Genomic DNA, 14671 nt, shown 5'->3' with positions numbered 1-14671 from the left:
ATTAAACTTATCTGAAAAGTCGGGGCATTCACAGTGTTTTCCATGAACTTCTGAATAGCTCAAACGCCTGCATTCCGTTGCTACATCCATTTCTTAACTTAAAACAGCGGTTGCCGTGCAGTGAAACCGCGGCTTTTCATGAATTGGAAAGCGATTATTATCACTTCATTTTCACTTAACTGAAAACTGATCTGTTGTTGAGCAATGAACAGATTGCTAAAACATACGGGATTAAATCAAGAGCAAGGAGTTTATTGCATAATAAATTGTAATTCTACTTTATTATTAAGTACTTTCATACAAGTATGATGCATCAATCTTCTGTAAAATTAAAAATAAACATTTGAATTTTCCCAATACGGATAATCTTTCAAACTTTTCATTTTGCTTGTTCCCGTAAAATTTACAGTTGAGCATGGTTGATTTAACTCATGTCACAATCCACGAATGTCATCTAACGAATATCTTTCATGTTTTGCTCTGCTTGTTAACCAATTGACATACAATTAAAAACTTACTAGGTTTTTGATTTTAACCCCAATTTTAGAATTATTTTGTGAATTTTAAACATTTCATGAATATGATGATTGTAATAGGCTTACGTCTTCACATTATCGCTCTTTCCATCTTCAAGCGTCCCCTTACTGCTTTCCACTGCCCCTAAGCGGCAGTAGCGTTCACCTTGGGAATCACTGCTTTAACTGAATGAAAATGTGTGTTGTGCATTTCTTTTTATCAGAAATATTCATAACATTAAAAAGCACCATGAACAATTTTAGTAACAATAGTTATAAAAATTATGAAAATTTTCCAATTTTTGAAATTTATCAGTTTCCTTCCAATCTGATGATAAAGAGTTTCTTCACTGTAGAGAATGAATGAAGATTATTCATCTTTTTCTTTGCAGCATAATATTTTTTAAAAAGAACTTCAAAAAGCATGCAGTACTAAATATCAGACGAAATGTTATGGAGAATAAGCAAACTCGTTGAGAAACCGCCGAAACTAATTACATTTATGGAAACTGATCCAGATCAAAATTTACGCATACCCACACTGTATTCAAGTATTGCTTCAGCATCAAAATGTATTCATACGGTGGAATGGATAAGTTCAATACAAAATCAGTACCATGCATTATGCCTTTTGCTCAATGACCATCGAGTACTCTTCACTCATGATTACTTTCTTTGGAAAACAATCTTTTCAAGTTCCATAGCAATTTTGCATTCTACAGGCTTTCATGTGGCGAACGTTTTTTAGGGTAATGAAAACAACCTCTGCTCAATTTATCTCTTGAAGGTGCACCAACATAACATTGCAGATGGATTGTCAAAAGAAGACAACCTTTTAATCCTTTTCAGAAGCGGTTAATAATTTTTGTCATAAAAGCGTCCTGTGAAATTTTTCAACACTGATACATTACAAATGTATTTTACTTTTTTATTGCAAAATTAGAAATTATTAAATAGATGTACATATATATGATTTGAAATTTTTAGCCTTGCTTGGAGAGCATACGTTGTACCCATTCTTGATAACTGATGTCACTGTGTTCCTTTATGGCAGTTAAATCACTTGGTACATCGGAAAACAAAATAGGGCTATCAGGATGTGTTACATCAAATGCATTTAATGCAAATCCGTAAACTGACCATGTTGGATGCTCATTGGTAAGACAAAACAGTGGAGTTTCCAACTATAAAATAAGTATAATTGGATATTAGCAATGAAGTATTAAATAGATCTTTTGATAATACTTACACTTCCAGCTTTTACACCATTGATGTCAAAATCAAGTGGCGCAGAAAATGGATATATATCCTAAAATAATATATGAAATAAAAAAAATAAATTCTTATTCTTTCAGTAGCTTACCAACTCTGGATCCATGCCAAGGGTTTCAGCTACTTCTGCATCAATTTCTTTCACTTTTGCACACAAGTATGAACTCAAACCTTGCGCAAGTTCTTGACAATCACTTTCATATAACATTTGCACATGACGCAATGTCATCAAACCTCCCCTTGTTACAACTCCCAGTATGCATACGTGCTCATCTGGTAATGGAGCCTCTGCTATGCACATAGGTTTAACTGAATCACTGTACATGATAGGTTGTGGAGTTTTCAAAATTCCAACTGGATGTTTTTCGAATGGAAAATTTAGAATACGTTGGGCCCTGAATTGTTGTGCACTTGATTGAAGATCTCCATGAGGATCAGGAGAACCGACACTGACAACATAACCTTCCGGAGGACTGAAATATTAATACAAAGTTACGTTTAATAATAACTGGATGAAAATTATAAGATGCCAATTACTCTTCTACAATGCAGTATGACGATACCAAAACAGTATCAGTGTGGTTTTGATGTTTTCCTGGCACAATTGTACCCTGACATGCAATGCCAAGTACACGTTTTGAACCTTGCTGCACCGGTTTGTATACTAATGCAAGAGTCTCAGTTGCCTCTTCTCCACATTCTGAGCTCACCTAACAAATTTACATGTTTTTAAAGCATGATATCAGTTTCAAATTAGTCTATAAATACATACATATATTAATAGAATTATATTATCTAATTATAATTGAGGTAAAATGCAATATGCAAAGAAGCTATGTAATATGCAACTTTTAAAAAAATATCAAATAAATAAAATAATTAATACTGATTTTCAAAATTTCTGCTCTTGCAGAAGATTGGAATTTCTAAGCAGTGCTATAAAATTATAATTAAAAATTTCAGTTTGTTTTTCTGTCTTTTTTATGGGAATGATTTTTTTCCAATATTTTCAAATTCTGAAAATTGAAGAATGCTTATGAGAAAATTTAGTTGCTTTATTTATAATTTAGATTTTGGTTTTGAAAAATGTTTTTATGATTTGAAATGGCTATTTTGACTTAATTTAGCTTTATGGGTTATAACTTTAAAAAGTGTGTCAATTATGGTTAATAACTACTTACTGCACCGACGAAGTAAAAAAATGTGAAAAGCAAGAACTTCATTGCTTGTTATCCAGCGAAATGACAATGTACTGAAACACATGCGCACTATTTATATATATATATGTATATATACAAAAGCATGTGTGCTTTCTATAAACATTTGTCAAAGAAGAAGTAAATAACATCGCACAATATCATTGCACTTTTTACACTGACGTAGGCGGTGTTTAATTTTTTTTTTGCTAATTTTTCTATGTTCATTATATATTTTTATGTGCTAATGAAATTTCATTCCTATTTTACAATTATGTGATAGTAATGTTCTTTATTCTGTAATTTCTGATACTACGCAATTTTAAGAAAAACAAATAATGCTATCAAATGCTTTTTTATAATACATCCGCTTATAAATAATGGCAATATTTAAACGTAAATCTGTTTATTTTACAAAATAACACAATTAGTCTTTATTAGTAAATTATTTTAATTGGCGCTGTGATAGGGAATAAAAACTTTAATTTGAAAGTGCAGATTTAGTAATTTAAACAACACCTTTTAAAACTGTGCTGTATGTTTATTTCTTTGCTATTTGGAAACGTACTGTTATTTATTAAAATATAGAATATGGATGGATTCAGCTTTTTGCTTAAAAAATCATATTTTAATCATGATGAAAATTACACAAACACGCTGTGCATTTGATGAAAAACGTTTAGGAATGATGTATTTATTGCTGATTGTTGAATATATTACTGTGAAATGAATCTAAATTATCTTTAATAATGGGTATTCTAAGTAAATGAATGATACTAGCTGTTTCATACTTCAGATTAAAATTATTTCAAACTCATCATTATTTTTCTACAGCTAAATGGTCAAACTTTTATATTTTGGTTCAAATTATTACACTGATTATTTGCAGTCTATATTTTTTGTGTAGTTTTGTTGTCAGATGACTAGTCTTCACATAATCCATTAAATAAAATTAAATAAATAAATAAAATAAAATAAAATTAAATTAAATTAATAATCCATAGTTTAATGTTGTAGATGACATTCATTAACTGTTCAATTTTTTATGAAAGTAACACGTGAGATGCTGCACTGTGTCATGTGTTAAAGGTTTGTTACATGAAAATTATCAATGAAATATGTAATCATGTATACATAATTATCTGCACACTATATATAATACCACAGCAATTAAAATTCTGTATGTAATAAAAAAGCAAATTTTTTGTGAAATATTTTGTGTAGTGTAATCAACATATGTGAGTTGTGAAAAATGTTATTGTAGTAATATAATAACCGTTGTAATTTTATTTGGTAATTAGTAAATTGGTATAATTGGTAAATTTTTTTTCATAAAAATGTCTTCTTATTTTTTTACCTTTACACTGTATTATGAATGCTTTTGTATGAATTACATACTTTATAATGAAAAAAGTTTGATAGTTATTTGGCTTTGAACAAATAGAAATATTAGGATTTGGATTAGGTATGTTAGGATACGTTTCAATTAGTCTATTTATTTTCAAAAAATTTTGTTGGCATTAAAATAATATGCTGTTATAATAATATACAAATTGCGTATGCAATAAGTAAAAATTCATTTAGATGTTTAATTTTTATTCATCCCCTGCAAAATTGCTCTCAAATTGTAAAATTAAATGTTTAAACAATAAACATTGAATTCAATTTTGATTCAATAATCAATTGACTAACTTACTTTCTGCTTCTAAAATTTTTCAAATCTTATCACATATACCTTGAAAAATTATAATGCTGTCAATAACAATATTAGTCAATTTTGTTTTCTTTTGTCATATCCTATCCATAATAGGCACTCTTACAATGCATGCATAAATAATTTAGATTTTATAGTGACGCATATATAAACATTTACTGGGCATCAGACTTTTTTCATTTTTGATGCAAATAAACGCAAATAAACAGAAATGCTCTGCAGCGCTCTTTGCCGCTCAGCCTCCAATCTTCACCATGCACACACACAAGTCATCAGAACTCTCTTCGACTGTTTCACTACCACGAATTCTGGATATGATTTGGCTGGCTTATATAGAAACTGATGGCGTCAGGCGTGCAGTTCTTGTCAGTTATAAACCTGAGTCTATTGTCTTCATGACAGTCGTCTGGCATACGACTGTTCCAATAACATGCCACCAACTTATGGCCCACCAAACGCCTGTTTCTCCACAATTGTAGCTCTGGATCGACAGGAACAAGAGTCTCGTGGCTTCTGCTGTCTTGTTGTTGTACATTTAGCACGCAACCCGGTAGTGTCGTATTCCACATGCCACCAGATGGACCGTCCAGGGCAACCTCCGTTGGCGTCTTTGATCCACGTCTGGGCGTTACGCAACCTCGCACCGACTTCGTGCAGCTTGCCAGAGTCCTCTGTTTCCATCAAGTCAATTAACATAACAGTTCATAACTACGCGACTAACTAAGGGTGAGTATAATTAGTAAATGGAAATTGCAGCAAAGTCACTTGATTTTTTTTCTGAATTTTAATAGAATTGTTTCGTAAAAATTAGCCTACATTCGTCATGACATGGATAAATTGCTCAAATCAATTAAAGCGGTTAAGAATTTTGCGCTGAAACTGTCATCAAATACAAAGTCATTTAAAAAGTGAAGAGATACAGAATATAAGAAATAAAATTTTTTAAAATTTCACTTATTGTTCTATTTTCAGCATTCTCCACCGTAATTGTTGTGTATTAAGTCGCATAACTTAAAACAGTAGTTCGTAGGATCTGTTTACCTTTATTGAATATTTAAAGTTCATTCCTCAATATATATAAATATATATGTATATTTATTTATGGACTATGGACGACTATGGACGAAGCACGGAGAACTGCGCTGAAAGCTGTGGAAATCGAGGAAGCATCCCGCAGCATGGACTTTGACAATAACTCCCCCTATGACCGACGTATGGAGGAACTGACCGGAGCCCTGAATCGGCTGATCACCCGACTGGACGACCGCTTACCTCCTCGAGGTGATAATGGCCCCCCCGATACTAACTCCGGCTCCGACGGGGGACCGCTATGTAGAAAGAACAACTAAGCCTGCCCTGACCTCCGACATGTATCAGCGAAAGCACCCAGCTACGATTGAAGCCAGATTGGAGAAGCTGGAAGAATACTATATGCGGAACAGAGGTAACCGAACCTCACGCGAACATCCCCAGCCCTCGAGACGGCTGGAAGGAAGCTCGCGTAAAGCGGATCATCCGTTAGCCTCAGCGACCGACGTAGTCATCGGCGACACGCCGATTATAAATGGTAAGATACGGGGATTCCCCATTCAATTTTTGCTCGATTCAGGAGTGCCATGTCAATCATTTCCAAAGAGGTCTGGGATAAGTTAGATGTCAAAGATCAGGGCGACGCAGGTCTTAGTCAACAATGGGTTCTGAGACTGGGCAGGAAGGGAGCAACCTTAAACGCGCGCGGGGCAGTTTCTGTTCCAGTGGTATTGGGTAGTTGGACACATCGACTACCATTCGTGGTTGCAGAAGATCTCTCTTTTCCGGGAATTCTGGGTATGAACTTCATCAATGAATGCGTGGAATACATTCATGCCCAAGAGAAATATCTGAAGATGCGTGACGGGTGCCAGGTGAAGATAGCCAGACGACGCGGACCTCCAGGCGCGATGAGATGCGACGAAACCGTAGGCATAACCGACAGTGTGGAAACGGCAGTAATAACAACGCTAGTGTCAAAAGCAACAGACTGTACGGACAGAAGCCGAGAAAAGATGGCCGATCTGTTGCGACGATACGCTGAGACCATCTCAATGTCGGACGATGATCTAGCGTCGTGAAACACCGAATAATTGTCGAAGGGGCGAAACCCATCAAACAGGCGCTGAGGAGACTGCCGATCCGACAGAAAGAAGAGGTAGAGGACCACGTACGGAGAATGCTGGAACGAGGCCTGATTGAACCCGCTGAAGGACCTTGGTCCTCCCCGGTGGTGCTCGTTAAGAAGAAGGACGGTAGCTCGCGGTTCTGCGTCGACTACCGGAGACTTAATGAAGTCACGCGGAAGGATGCACAACCGTTACCCCGGATCGATGCAACGCTGGATGCCTTGGCCGTGCCAAGTGGTTCACAACATTGGACCTAGCGTCGGGATACTGGCAAGTCGAAGTGGACAAACGAGATTGCGAAAAGACCGCTTTTGCTACTCCGCTGGGGCTGTACCAGTTTAAGGTAATGCCTTTCGGACTATGCAATGCACCGGGCACGTTTCAGCGGCTCATGGAGAGAACTCTGTCCGGTCTGGTGGGTAAATCTTGCCTGGTTTATCTCGATGACATCATAGTCTTCAGCGCGACGGAAGAAGAACATCTCACCCGACTAGAGGAGGTGTTCCAACGGCTTAAGGGGGTAGGATTGAAGATTAAACCAGAAAAGTGCCAACTGATGAAGAAACAGGTGGTCTACCTCGGGCACGTCATCACACCCTAGGGGATAGGGGCAGACTCACAAAAAACAGCGGCAGTCCGACAGTGGCGCACACCCCGCTGCGTGAGGGAGGTCAGACAATTCCTGGGTCTGGCGTCCTATTACCGGCGGTTCATCAAGGACTTTGCCCGTGTCGCAGGCCCACTCCATGAACTCACACGGAAAGGTGAGAAATGGCAATGGGGACCCCGCCAGGAGGGAGCCTTCACAACGTTGAAGAACCTGTTGGTGAGCACCCCGATACTTGGACACCCGGATTTCTCCAGACCTTTTGTTCTGGACGTGGACGCTAGCGATACTGCCATTGGGGCGGTGCTGTCCCAAACGATGGAAAATGGAAACCAGATGGTAATAGCGTACATCAGCCGTGCCCTGACCCGACCCGAGCAGCGTTACTGCGTCACTAGGAAGGAGATGATAGCGCTGGTATGAGTCGTGAAACAGTTTCGTCCGTATTTGTACGGGCAAAAGTTCACGGCACGCACGGACCACAACTCCCTGCGGTGGCTCCGAAACTTCCGAGAACCGGAAGGTCAGGTGGCGCGCTGGTTAGAGCAATTAGCAGAGTACCAATTTGACGTGGTCCACCGACCAGGGAAACAGCATGGAAATGCCGATGCTCTATCCCGGCAGTCGTGCAAACAATGCGGGATGGGGTCCCCGTGTCAGGCCATCTCATTGAATGCCATCAGCTGTGGGGGGAGAACATGATCAAACAATGGCAGGATGATGACCCCGAGATTCAGCAAGTGATAAAGTAACTGAGCACGAACAGTTGGCCAGACAAGGCACCGGAGGGGAGCCGAATACTTAAAAGCTTGTAGGCCCAGCGGAGACGGATGAAGATGACTAATGGAGTCCTCACCCGAGAATGGGAAGCGCTGGGCACGAACAAGAAAACGATGCTTCCCGTGATACCTCGCGCACGCGTCCCGGAGGTTCTGGACCTGATTCATAACCATCCAACTGGTGGACACTTGGGGGTGGCTAAAAGCTTGGAGAAGATCCGCCAACGGTTCTACTGGCCGCAACAGCGAGAAGATGTAGAAGATTGGTGCCGCACGTGTGACGCGTGCGCCTCTCGAAAAGCACCCCAGGCGAAAGCACGCGCGCCAATGCAGATACAGCCCGTTGGTTACCCGTTCCAACGAATAGGCGTCGACGTACTGGGCCCTTTGGAGGAGACCAAACGCGGAAACCGCTATCTACTGGTTATCTGTGATTATTTCACAATGTGGCCAGAGGCATTCCCCATGCCTGACGCAGAAGCAGCCACCATCGCCCGCCATTTAGTGAATGGTATATTTTGCAGATTCGGGGCACCCGAAACAATACACTCAGACCAGGGGAGGAATTTCGAATCGGCTCTAATAAAAGAATTATGTGAACTCTTCAGAACATCGAAGACCCGTACGACCGCCTACCATCCGCAGTCGGACGGGTTAGTGGAACGCATGAACCGCACTCTGGTAGATATGCTGGCGGCGACGTCCATTGAAGAACCGGGTGAATGGGACGATTACATCGACCGAGTGCTACTGGCCTACAGGACCAGTGTCCATCACACTACGGCCGCGACACCCAGCCGAATCCTGTACGGCCAAGAAGTGAGACTTGCCGTCGATCTCATCTATGGCCAACCCGACGGGAAGCCACAACAAACAACCAGCCAATACATTCGGCAACTCCGTCAGGACTTGGAGCGTCTGTACAGTGACGTGCGTCAGCGAGCTGGCATGGAACAAAAGCGCCAAAAGGATTGGTATGACAAACACGCCAGAGGCACGCTGTTCGAACCTGGAGACCGAGTATGGCTACAAATCCCGCGCAATTCCAAACTAGGCCCGAACTGGGAAGGTCCATACCGGGTGCTGAAACGACTGGACGGCTGCACATATCGCGTACAGCAGTGCAGAGGGAAGAAAAAGGTGGTTGTACATTTCGATAGCATGAAACCTTACGCGGAAAGAGTCCCGAGATCGACCAGGGTGCAACCGGAAAAGAAACGACAACCCCCACCAAGGCTCAGGGACGCGGTACTTACGAGGACGTAACGTGAGGACACGTCTTCTTGGAGAATGGGGGAATGGTGTAACAAATGTCCCATTTGTACTAGTTCATATCCGTAATTTCAGATGACGGTAACAACGGATAAGAACTACCGTATACCAGCTAATACCTGAAAATCAGCACTTTGCCCAGTAGGGTGGTGCGCTGTGGTTATTTTTGGGGTTGGTTTTTTTCTCTTCTACCTTTGGTAAAGTTAATCGATCTTATCGCTGCGTGACTTGGTTGTCACTGCCGTCATTTGTCTCTTTTTACCCTCTTGTTTGTTTTCTGTGCCATATTTACTCTTCAATAAACAGCTATCATATATATATTACGTCTTCTTGTTGACATGTAATGCCTAGCACACGCTCAGTTACGTCAGAGCGCCCTGAAAAGAACAGACAACAGCTGGAAGAAAAGGCCGGCACGTTACAGGGCCATTGAATCATCATCCTTTATATGTATTTCGACATGCTTTAAGAGCATGTTTTGTTTTGGTGTTCGTAGCCGTTGGTCATCTTGTTCCGTTGGCGCCTCATAATTTCGAGGTCCTTGTACTTCAGCTATTTTGCCAAAGAGCCACCTGTGACCTTGTCCATAACTTTTCCATAAAACTGCATCGCTGGCTCTCAACATTCGCTTTGTTCTGTTAATTTAGTCATTTTTCTCAACTGTTCACACACACCCACACATTGACTGTCGTTTCATCGAAATTCGGATACAAAGAATCCAACTGTTCTCAGCTTTTCATTTATTAGCATTTCAGTTGGTGATAGTTGTTTAGTTACTGGTGTAAAATTCGCATTCCAAGCGAAGCGTTTGCCAGTTTGGTTTCCATTTTAATTTTAGACATTTTTCTCAAATGGCTTTAAAGTTTTTGAATTACTCTTTCCATCCTACCGCTTGTAGCCAGATGATAGAGAGCTGTTCGAATGTGCCAGTTCCATTTCTTTGAACAAATCTTTTAAATTTCTGAGAAATAAAAGGTGCTTCATTGTTAGTGACAATAGTCTTCAGCAGGCCATGCGTCGCAAATATTTCTCTCATGTATATTATCAAAATTATGGCTGATGACTGTTTTTAGTTTCTTTGCTTCATGCTATTTTGAGTGTGCATGAGCCATTACCGGGTAGTTTCTGTTTTGAGATGAGCCCGCGATATCCATGTGCACTCGAGGGCATTCTCACCATTTCCATGACGATGTCAGAGCTGATACTGATTGATTTCTGTTTCCTTTACAAACTTTAAATTCCTTGCAATATCTTTGATCTCAGGGTCAATGAGCCATGTCCACAGGTATCTGCTTGCTATTGATAGTGGGAAGGGACGAATTAGGTGGCCGCTCTCCCCCCCCCCTTTCCATTAGTAAAACGTTTTATGCAACTCGCACCAATACGGAAAGCCTTCTTCATTGACAACGTTTCAAAGAAGTGCTAATCAGAGGTAACTGATGATTTGTCGTTCATTTGCAACTTAAAAGTAACCAAATATCCACGGTCGATATCACCACAATATATAGATATAATCCGAAACAGTCATATACGAGTATTCATTCTCACAGAAAAATGCACCGTTACTTACAACACTATGGCCAAATAGCAACACTGCAATCAATGCATTTGCAATCATAGAGCGTTCGGTTGCTGAATTCATTTTGCACTTGTAGTTGAAGATACAAAAATGTCTTCGTCTGGACTAGTGAGAGACAGTTATCAAAAAACCATATCCTAACTTCTTACTATCAGTTTTGCATGACAAAAGCAGAAAACTTTCAAGCTGTTATGCAAGATCAACGGGACTCTGCCCATTTTACACAGGATAAAAAACCTCTGATGGATGTTCAGAGGCATTGATCTTTCCTGAAATCCATTATTCACACCATACCTTTTTGTGGAAAGCAAAGCATTACTCTTCGTGGCTACTGAGATTCAGCGGTATTATCTGAGGATCAGAAAAAGCAGGGCAATTTTCGTGCTATGCTCGACTACTGTGTTGAAATGGGCGTAACGTTGACAGACCATTTGTTGACAGAAACTGATCAAAAATTATACGCCAGCAACACGATCCAAAACGAAGTGATACATTTCTACAGCCAGGAAATCCGTGAAAAGATTGTTTCGAGCTTACGAAGAGCCCGTTTTTTCACCGTTATTGCTGATGAAACAAAGGATTCCTCAATTGCGGGGCAGCTATGACTGTGTCTGCGTTTTGTGGAAAACAGTATCGTTAGAGAAGAATTCATTGCCTATCTCGAGATGATCGATCTCAGCGGTGGTGGAATAGCAAGGATGATTTTAGAAAAAATTACATGAATATGGCATTGATTGATTGTTCATATCTTGATGGCAGGAATTTATGATAGTGCGGCAGTAATGGGTGGTGAAATTCGAGGAGCTCAACATATGATTCATGAACAAGTATTCGAACACACTTTGCATACACTGCGCATATCTTTCTTTGAATGTGACAGTTACTAAGTCCTCTGAAGTTCAAGCCATATGGAACTGTTTTGCAGTGATTCGATTAGTCTGGGCGTTTTTCAATGGTCCTTCATAAGATCTACAGAGCTTAAAACTTTCAGCGGGAAGCTGATTGCTGAAGGTACGCTTAAGAACCAAAATACGGCCACCTACCAACTGACGCTGACTGACGGTGTGGACGCCCTGTTTCAAGAACGTTATCCAGCAGTTCCACGACAAATTTCTTCAGCAATGCAATAATGCCATGCGATTAAGTGCCCTTATACGTCGCTTTCTAGATCCCAATGCTTAAATCTGTTAAAAAATTTAATGACCCTCTATTAATGATATATTGACGACCAAAGCGTGGTACTCAAGTGTGAAATTACACGCTGGAAAATAAAATGGGAAAAACTACTTCTTGAATGCGTTCGATGCTTTAGCATTGCGCCCAAAGATTATTATCTGCACGTGTCCTTACTCCTAAAAATTTTTTACCACTCTGTCAATCGCCTCGGACAACGCAGGTGAAAGAATTGTTCATCAGCTCGAAGTTGTTTAAATGCTCTATGCAAATTTAACTTTGTAAAGAATTTCTTTCAGCCAATTCTGCAAATATTTCATTTGTGGTTCGCAAAATGAACGCAGCTGCCTTTATTGATGGGTTCACCGTTCCTTTATAAAAATAACCGAATAAATTGAATTAGTTTAATATAAGGTACAATTGGTGAAGTCCCATCAGAAATAACATTTCAGTGGTAAGAATACTTTTTCTTTTACTACCTTTTATAACTCCAATTCTAAATTGTCTTTCGAGGCAAATAGCAATGGTCTGTGAAGTAAGAAATTCAACTTCAACTTTTCATTACAGATTAGAGATTCAGATATTATCACGATTTATGTCACTTACGAATCGACCGCAACCTGAAAATACATGTAGTCTTCAATAGGCGTTAGTAGTTCATTGTTTCAGATCAGTTTTCTATTTTTCTCAACTTTTATATATAGTGTGCCAAGCTATAAAACCTACGTCATATACTAATCATTAAATGTAATATATCTCCCATCGTTGCATATTCTTCATCAAAACGTCTGTATTTTCCAGGAATTTCAGGCGTCCACGTCTTCACGTTTCACGAAAATCTTCTTATTTCAGTAACTACATCTCTGAGAACAAGGCTTTATTTGAAGTTTCACTCAAAAGCGAGTATGCGGCTCTTAGACAAAAATCCACTTATAGAAATTGATCATTCAATTCCAGATTCGAATAAAATCAATGCACGCATGCACTGTCCAGCATCAAAATGTATTCATACGGCGGAATGGATAAGTTCAATACAAAATCAGTACCATGCATTATGCCTTTTGCTCAATGACCATCGAGTACTCTTCATTCATGATTACTTTCTTTGGAAAACCATCTTTTCAAGTTCCATAGCAATTCTGCATTCTACAGGCTTTCATGTGGCGAACGTTTTTTAGGGTAATGAAAACAACCTCTGCTCAATTTATCTCTTGAAGGTGCACCAACATAACATTGCAGATGGATTGTCAAAAGAAGACAACCTTTTAATCCTTTTCAGAAGCGGTTAATAATTTTTGTCATAAAAGCGTCCTGTGAAATTTTTCAACACTGATACATTACAAATGTATTTTACTTTTTTATTGCAAAATTAGAAATTATTAAATAGATGTACATATATATGATTTGAAATTTTTAGCCTTGCTTGGAGAGCATACGTTGTACCCATTCTTGATAACTGATGTCACTGTGTTCCTTTATGGCAGTTAAATCACTTGGTACATCAGAAAACAAAATAGGGCTATCAGGATGTGTTACATCAAATGCATTTAATGCAAATCCGTAAACTGACCATGTTGGATGCTCATTGGTAAGACAAAACAGTGGAGTTTCCAACTATAAAATAAGTATAATTGGATATTAGCAATGAAGTATTAAATAGATCTTTTGATAATACTTACACTTCCAGCTTTTACACCATTGATGTCAAAATCAAGTGGCGCAGAAAATGGATATATATCCTAAAATAATATATGAAATAAAAAAAATAAATTCTTATTCTTTCAGTAGCTTACCAACTCTGGATCCATGCCAAGGGTTTCAGCTACTTCTGCATCAATTTCTTTCACTTTTGCACACAAGTATGAACTCAAACCTTGCGCAAGTTCTTGACAATCACTTTCATATAACATTTGCACATGACGCAATGTCATCAAACCTCCCCTTGTTACAACTCCCAGTATGCATACGTGCTCATCTGGTAATGGAGCCTCTGCTATACACATAGGTTTAACTGAATCACTGTACATGATAGGTTGTGGAGTTTTCAAAATTCCAACTGGATGTTTTTCGAATGGGAAATTTAGAATACGTTGGGCCCTGAATTGTTGTGCACTTGATTGAAGATCTCCATGAGGATCAGGAGAACCGACACTGACAACATAACCTTCCGGAGGACTGAAATATTAATACAAAGTTACGTTTAATAATAACTGGATGAAAATTATAAGATGCCAATTACTCTTCTACAATGCAGTATGACGATACCAAAACAGTATCAGTGTGGTTTTGATGTTTTCCTGGCACAATTGTACCCTGACATGCAATGCCAAGTACACGTTTTGAACCTTGCTGCACCGGTTTGTATACTAATGCAAAGTCTCAGTTGCCTCTTCTCCACATTCTGA

General features: G+C 39.1%; 7 protein-coding genes across 7 annotated transcripts; 3 read left to right on the top strand and 4 right to left on the bottom strand.

The window, feature by feature from the left end:
• Positions 1-98: 98 nt before the first annotated feature.
• Tsp_04691 (conserved hypothetical protein) lies at positions 99-1138 on the bottom strand. Its single transcript, XM_003369221.1, has 3 exons — positions 1026-1138; positions 603-695; positions 99-216 (listed from the first exon to the last, which is right to left on the bottom strand). The coding sequence occupies exons 1-3, from the start codon at positions 1136-1138 to the stop codon at positions 99-101; spliced, it is 324 nt and encodes a 107-aa protein (XP_003369269.1).
• Positions 1139-1498: 360 nt separating this feature from the next.
• On the bottom strand, positions 1499-3010 carry Tsp_04690 (conserved hypothetical protein). The gene is made up of 4 exons (XM_003369220.1): positions 2969-3010; positions 2325-2497; positions 1879-2260; positions 1499-1699 (listed from the first exon to the last, which is right to left on the bottom strand). The coding sequence occupies exons 1-4, from the start codon at positions 3008-3010 to the stop codon at positions 1499-1501; spliced, it is 798 nt and encodes a 265-aa protein (XP_003369268.1).
• Positions 3011-4882: 1872 nt separating this feature from the next.
• Tsp_04689 (conserved hypothetical protein) lies at positions 4883-5712 on the top strand. The gene is made up of 4 exons (XM_003369219.1): positions 4883-5049; positions 5177-5381; positions 5509-5555; positions 5670-5712. Exons 1-4 carry the CDS (start codon positions 4883-4885, stop codon positions 5710-5712), a joined length of 462 nt encoding a protein of 153 aa, XP_003369267.1.
• A 103-nt stretch (positions 5713-5815) lies between these two features.
• On the top strand, positions 5816-6808 carry Tsp_04688 (conserved hypothetical protein). Its single transcript, XM_003369218.1, has 3 exons — positions 5816-5978; positions 6034-6264; positions 6453-6808. The coding sequence occupies exons 1-3, from the start codon at positions 5816-5818 to the stop codon at positions 6806-6808; spliced, it is 750 nt and encodes a 249-aa protein (XP_003369266.1).
• Positions 6809-6906: 98 nt separating this feature from the next.
• Tsp_04687 (putative integrase core domain protein) lies at positions 6907-9637 on the top strand. Its single transcript, XM_003369217.1, has 5 exons — positions 6907-6992; positions 7025-7424; positions 7458-7880; positions 8279-9490; positions 9590-9637. Exons 1-5 carry the CDS (start codon positions 6907-6909, stop codon positions 9635-9637), a joined length of 2169 nt encoding a protein of 722 aa, XP_003369265.1.
• Positions 9638-10385: 748 nt separating this feature from the next.
• Tsp_04686 (hypothetical protein) lies at positions 10386-11156 on the bottom strand. Its single transcript, XM_003369216.1, has 2 exons — positions 11085-11156; positions 10386-10475 (listed from the first exon to the last, which is right to left on the bottom strand). Exons 1-2 carry the CDS (start codon positions 11154-11156, stop codon positions 10386-10388), a joined length of 162 nt encoding a protein of 53 aa, XP_003369264.1.
• A 2523-nt stretch (positions 11157-13679) lies between these two features.
• Positions 13680-14632, bottom strand: Tsp_04685 (conserved hypothetical protein; the record flags this gene model as incomplete). The annotated part of the gene is made up of 4 exons (XM_003369215.1): positions 13680-13880; positions 13946-14005; positions 14060-14441; positions 14506-14632. Coding segments are annotated over 4 exons (770 nt in total), but the record flags the coding sequence as incomplete, so codon positions are not given.
• Between the last annotated feature and the right edge of the window lie 39 nt (positions 14633-14671).

Source organism: Trichinella spiralis (genome assembly GCF_000181795.1).
Source record: "Trichinella spiralis strain ISS 195 chromosome Unknown Scfld1557, whole genome shotgun sequence".
NCBI classification, from domain to species: domain Eukaryota; kingdom Metazoa; phylum Nematoda; class Enoplea; order Trichinellida; family Trichinellidae; genus Trichinella; species Trichinella spiralis.
This window is presented reverse-complemented; position numbering and strand designations above follow the sequence as displayed.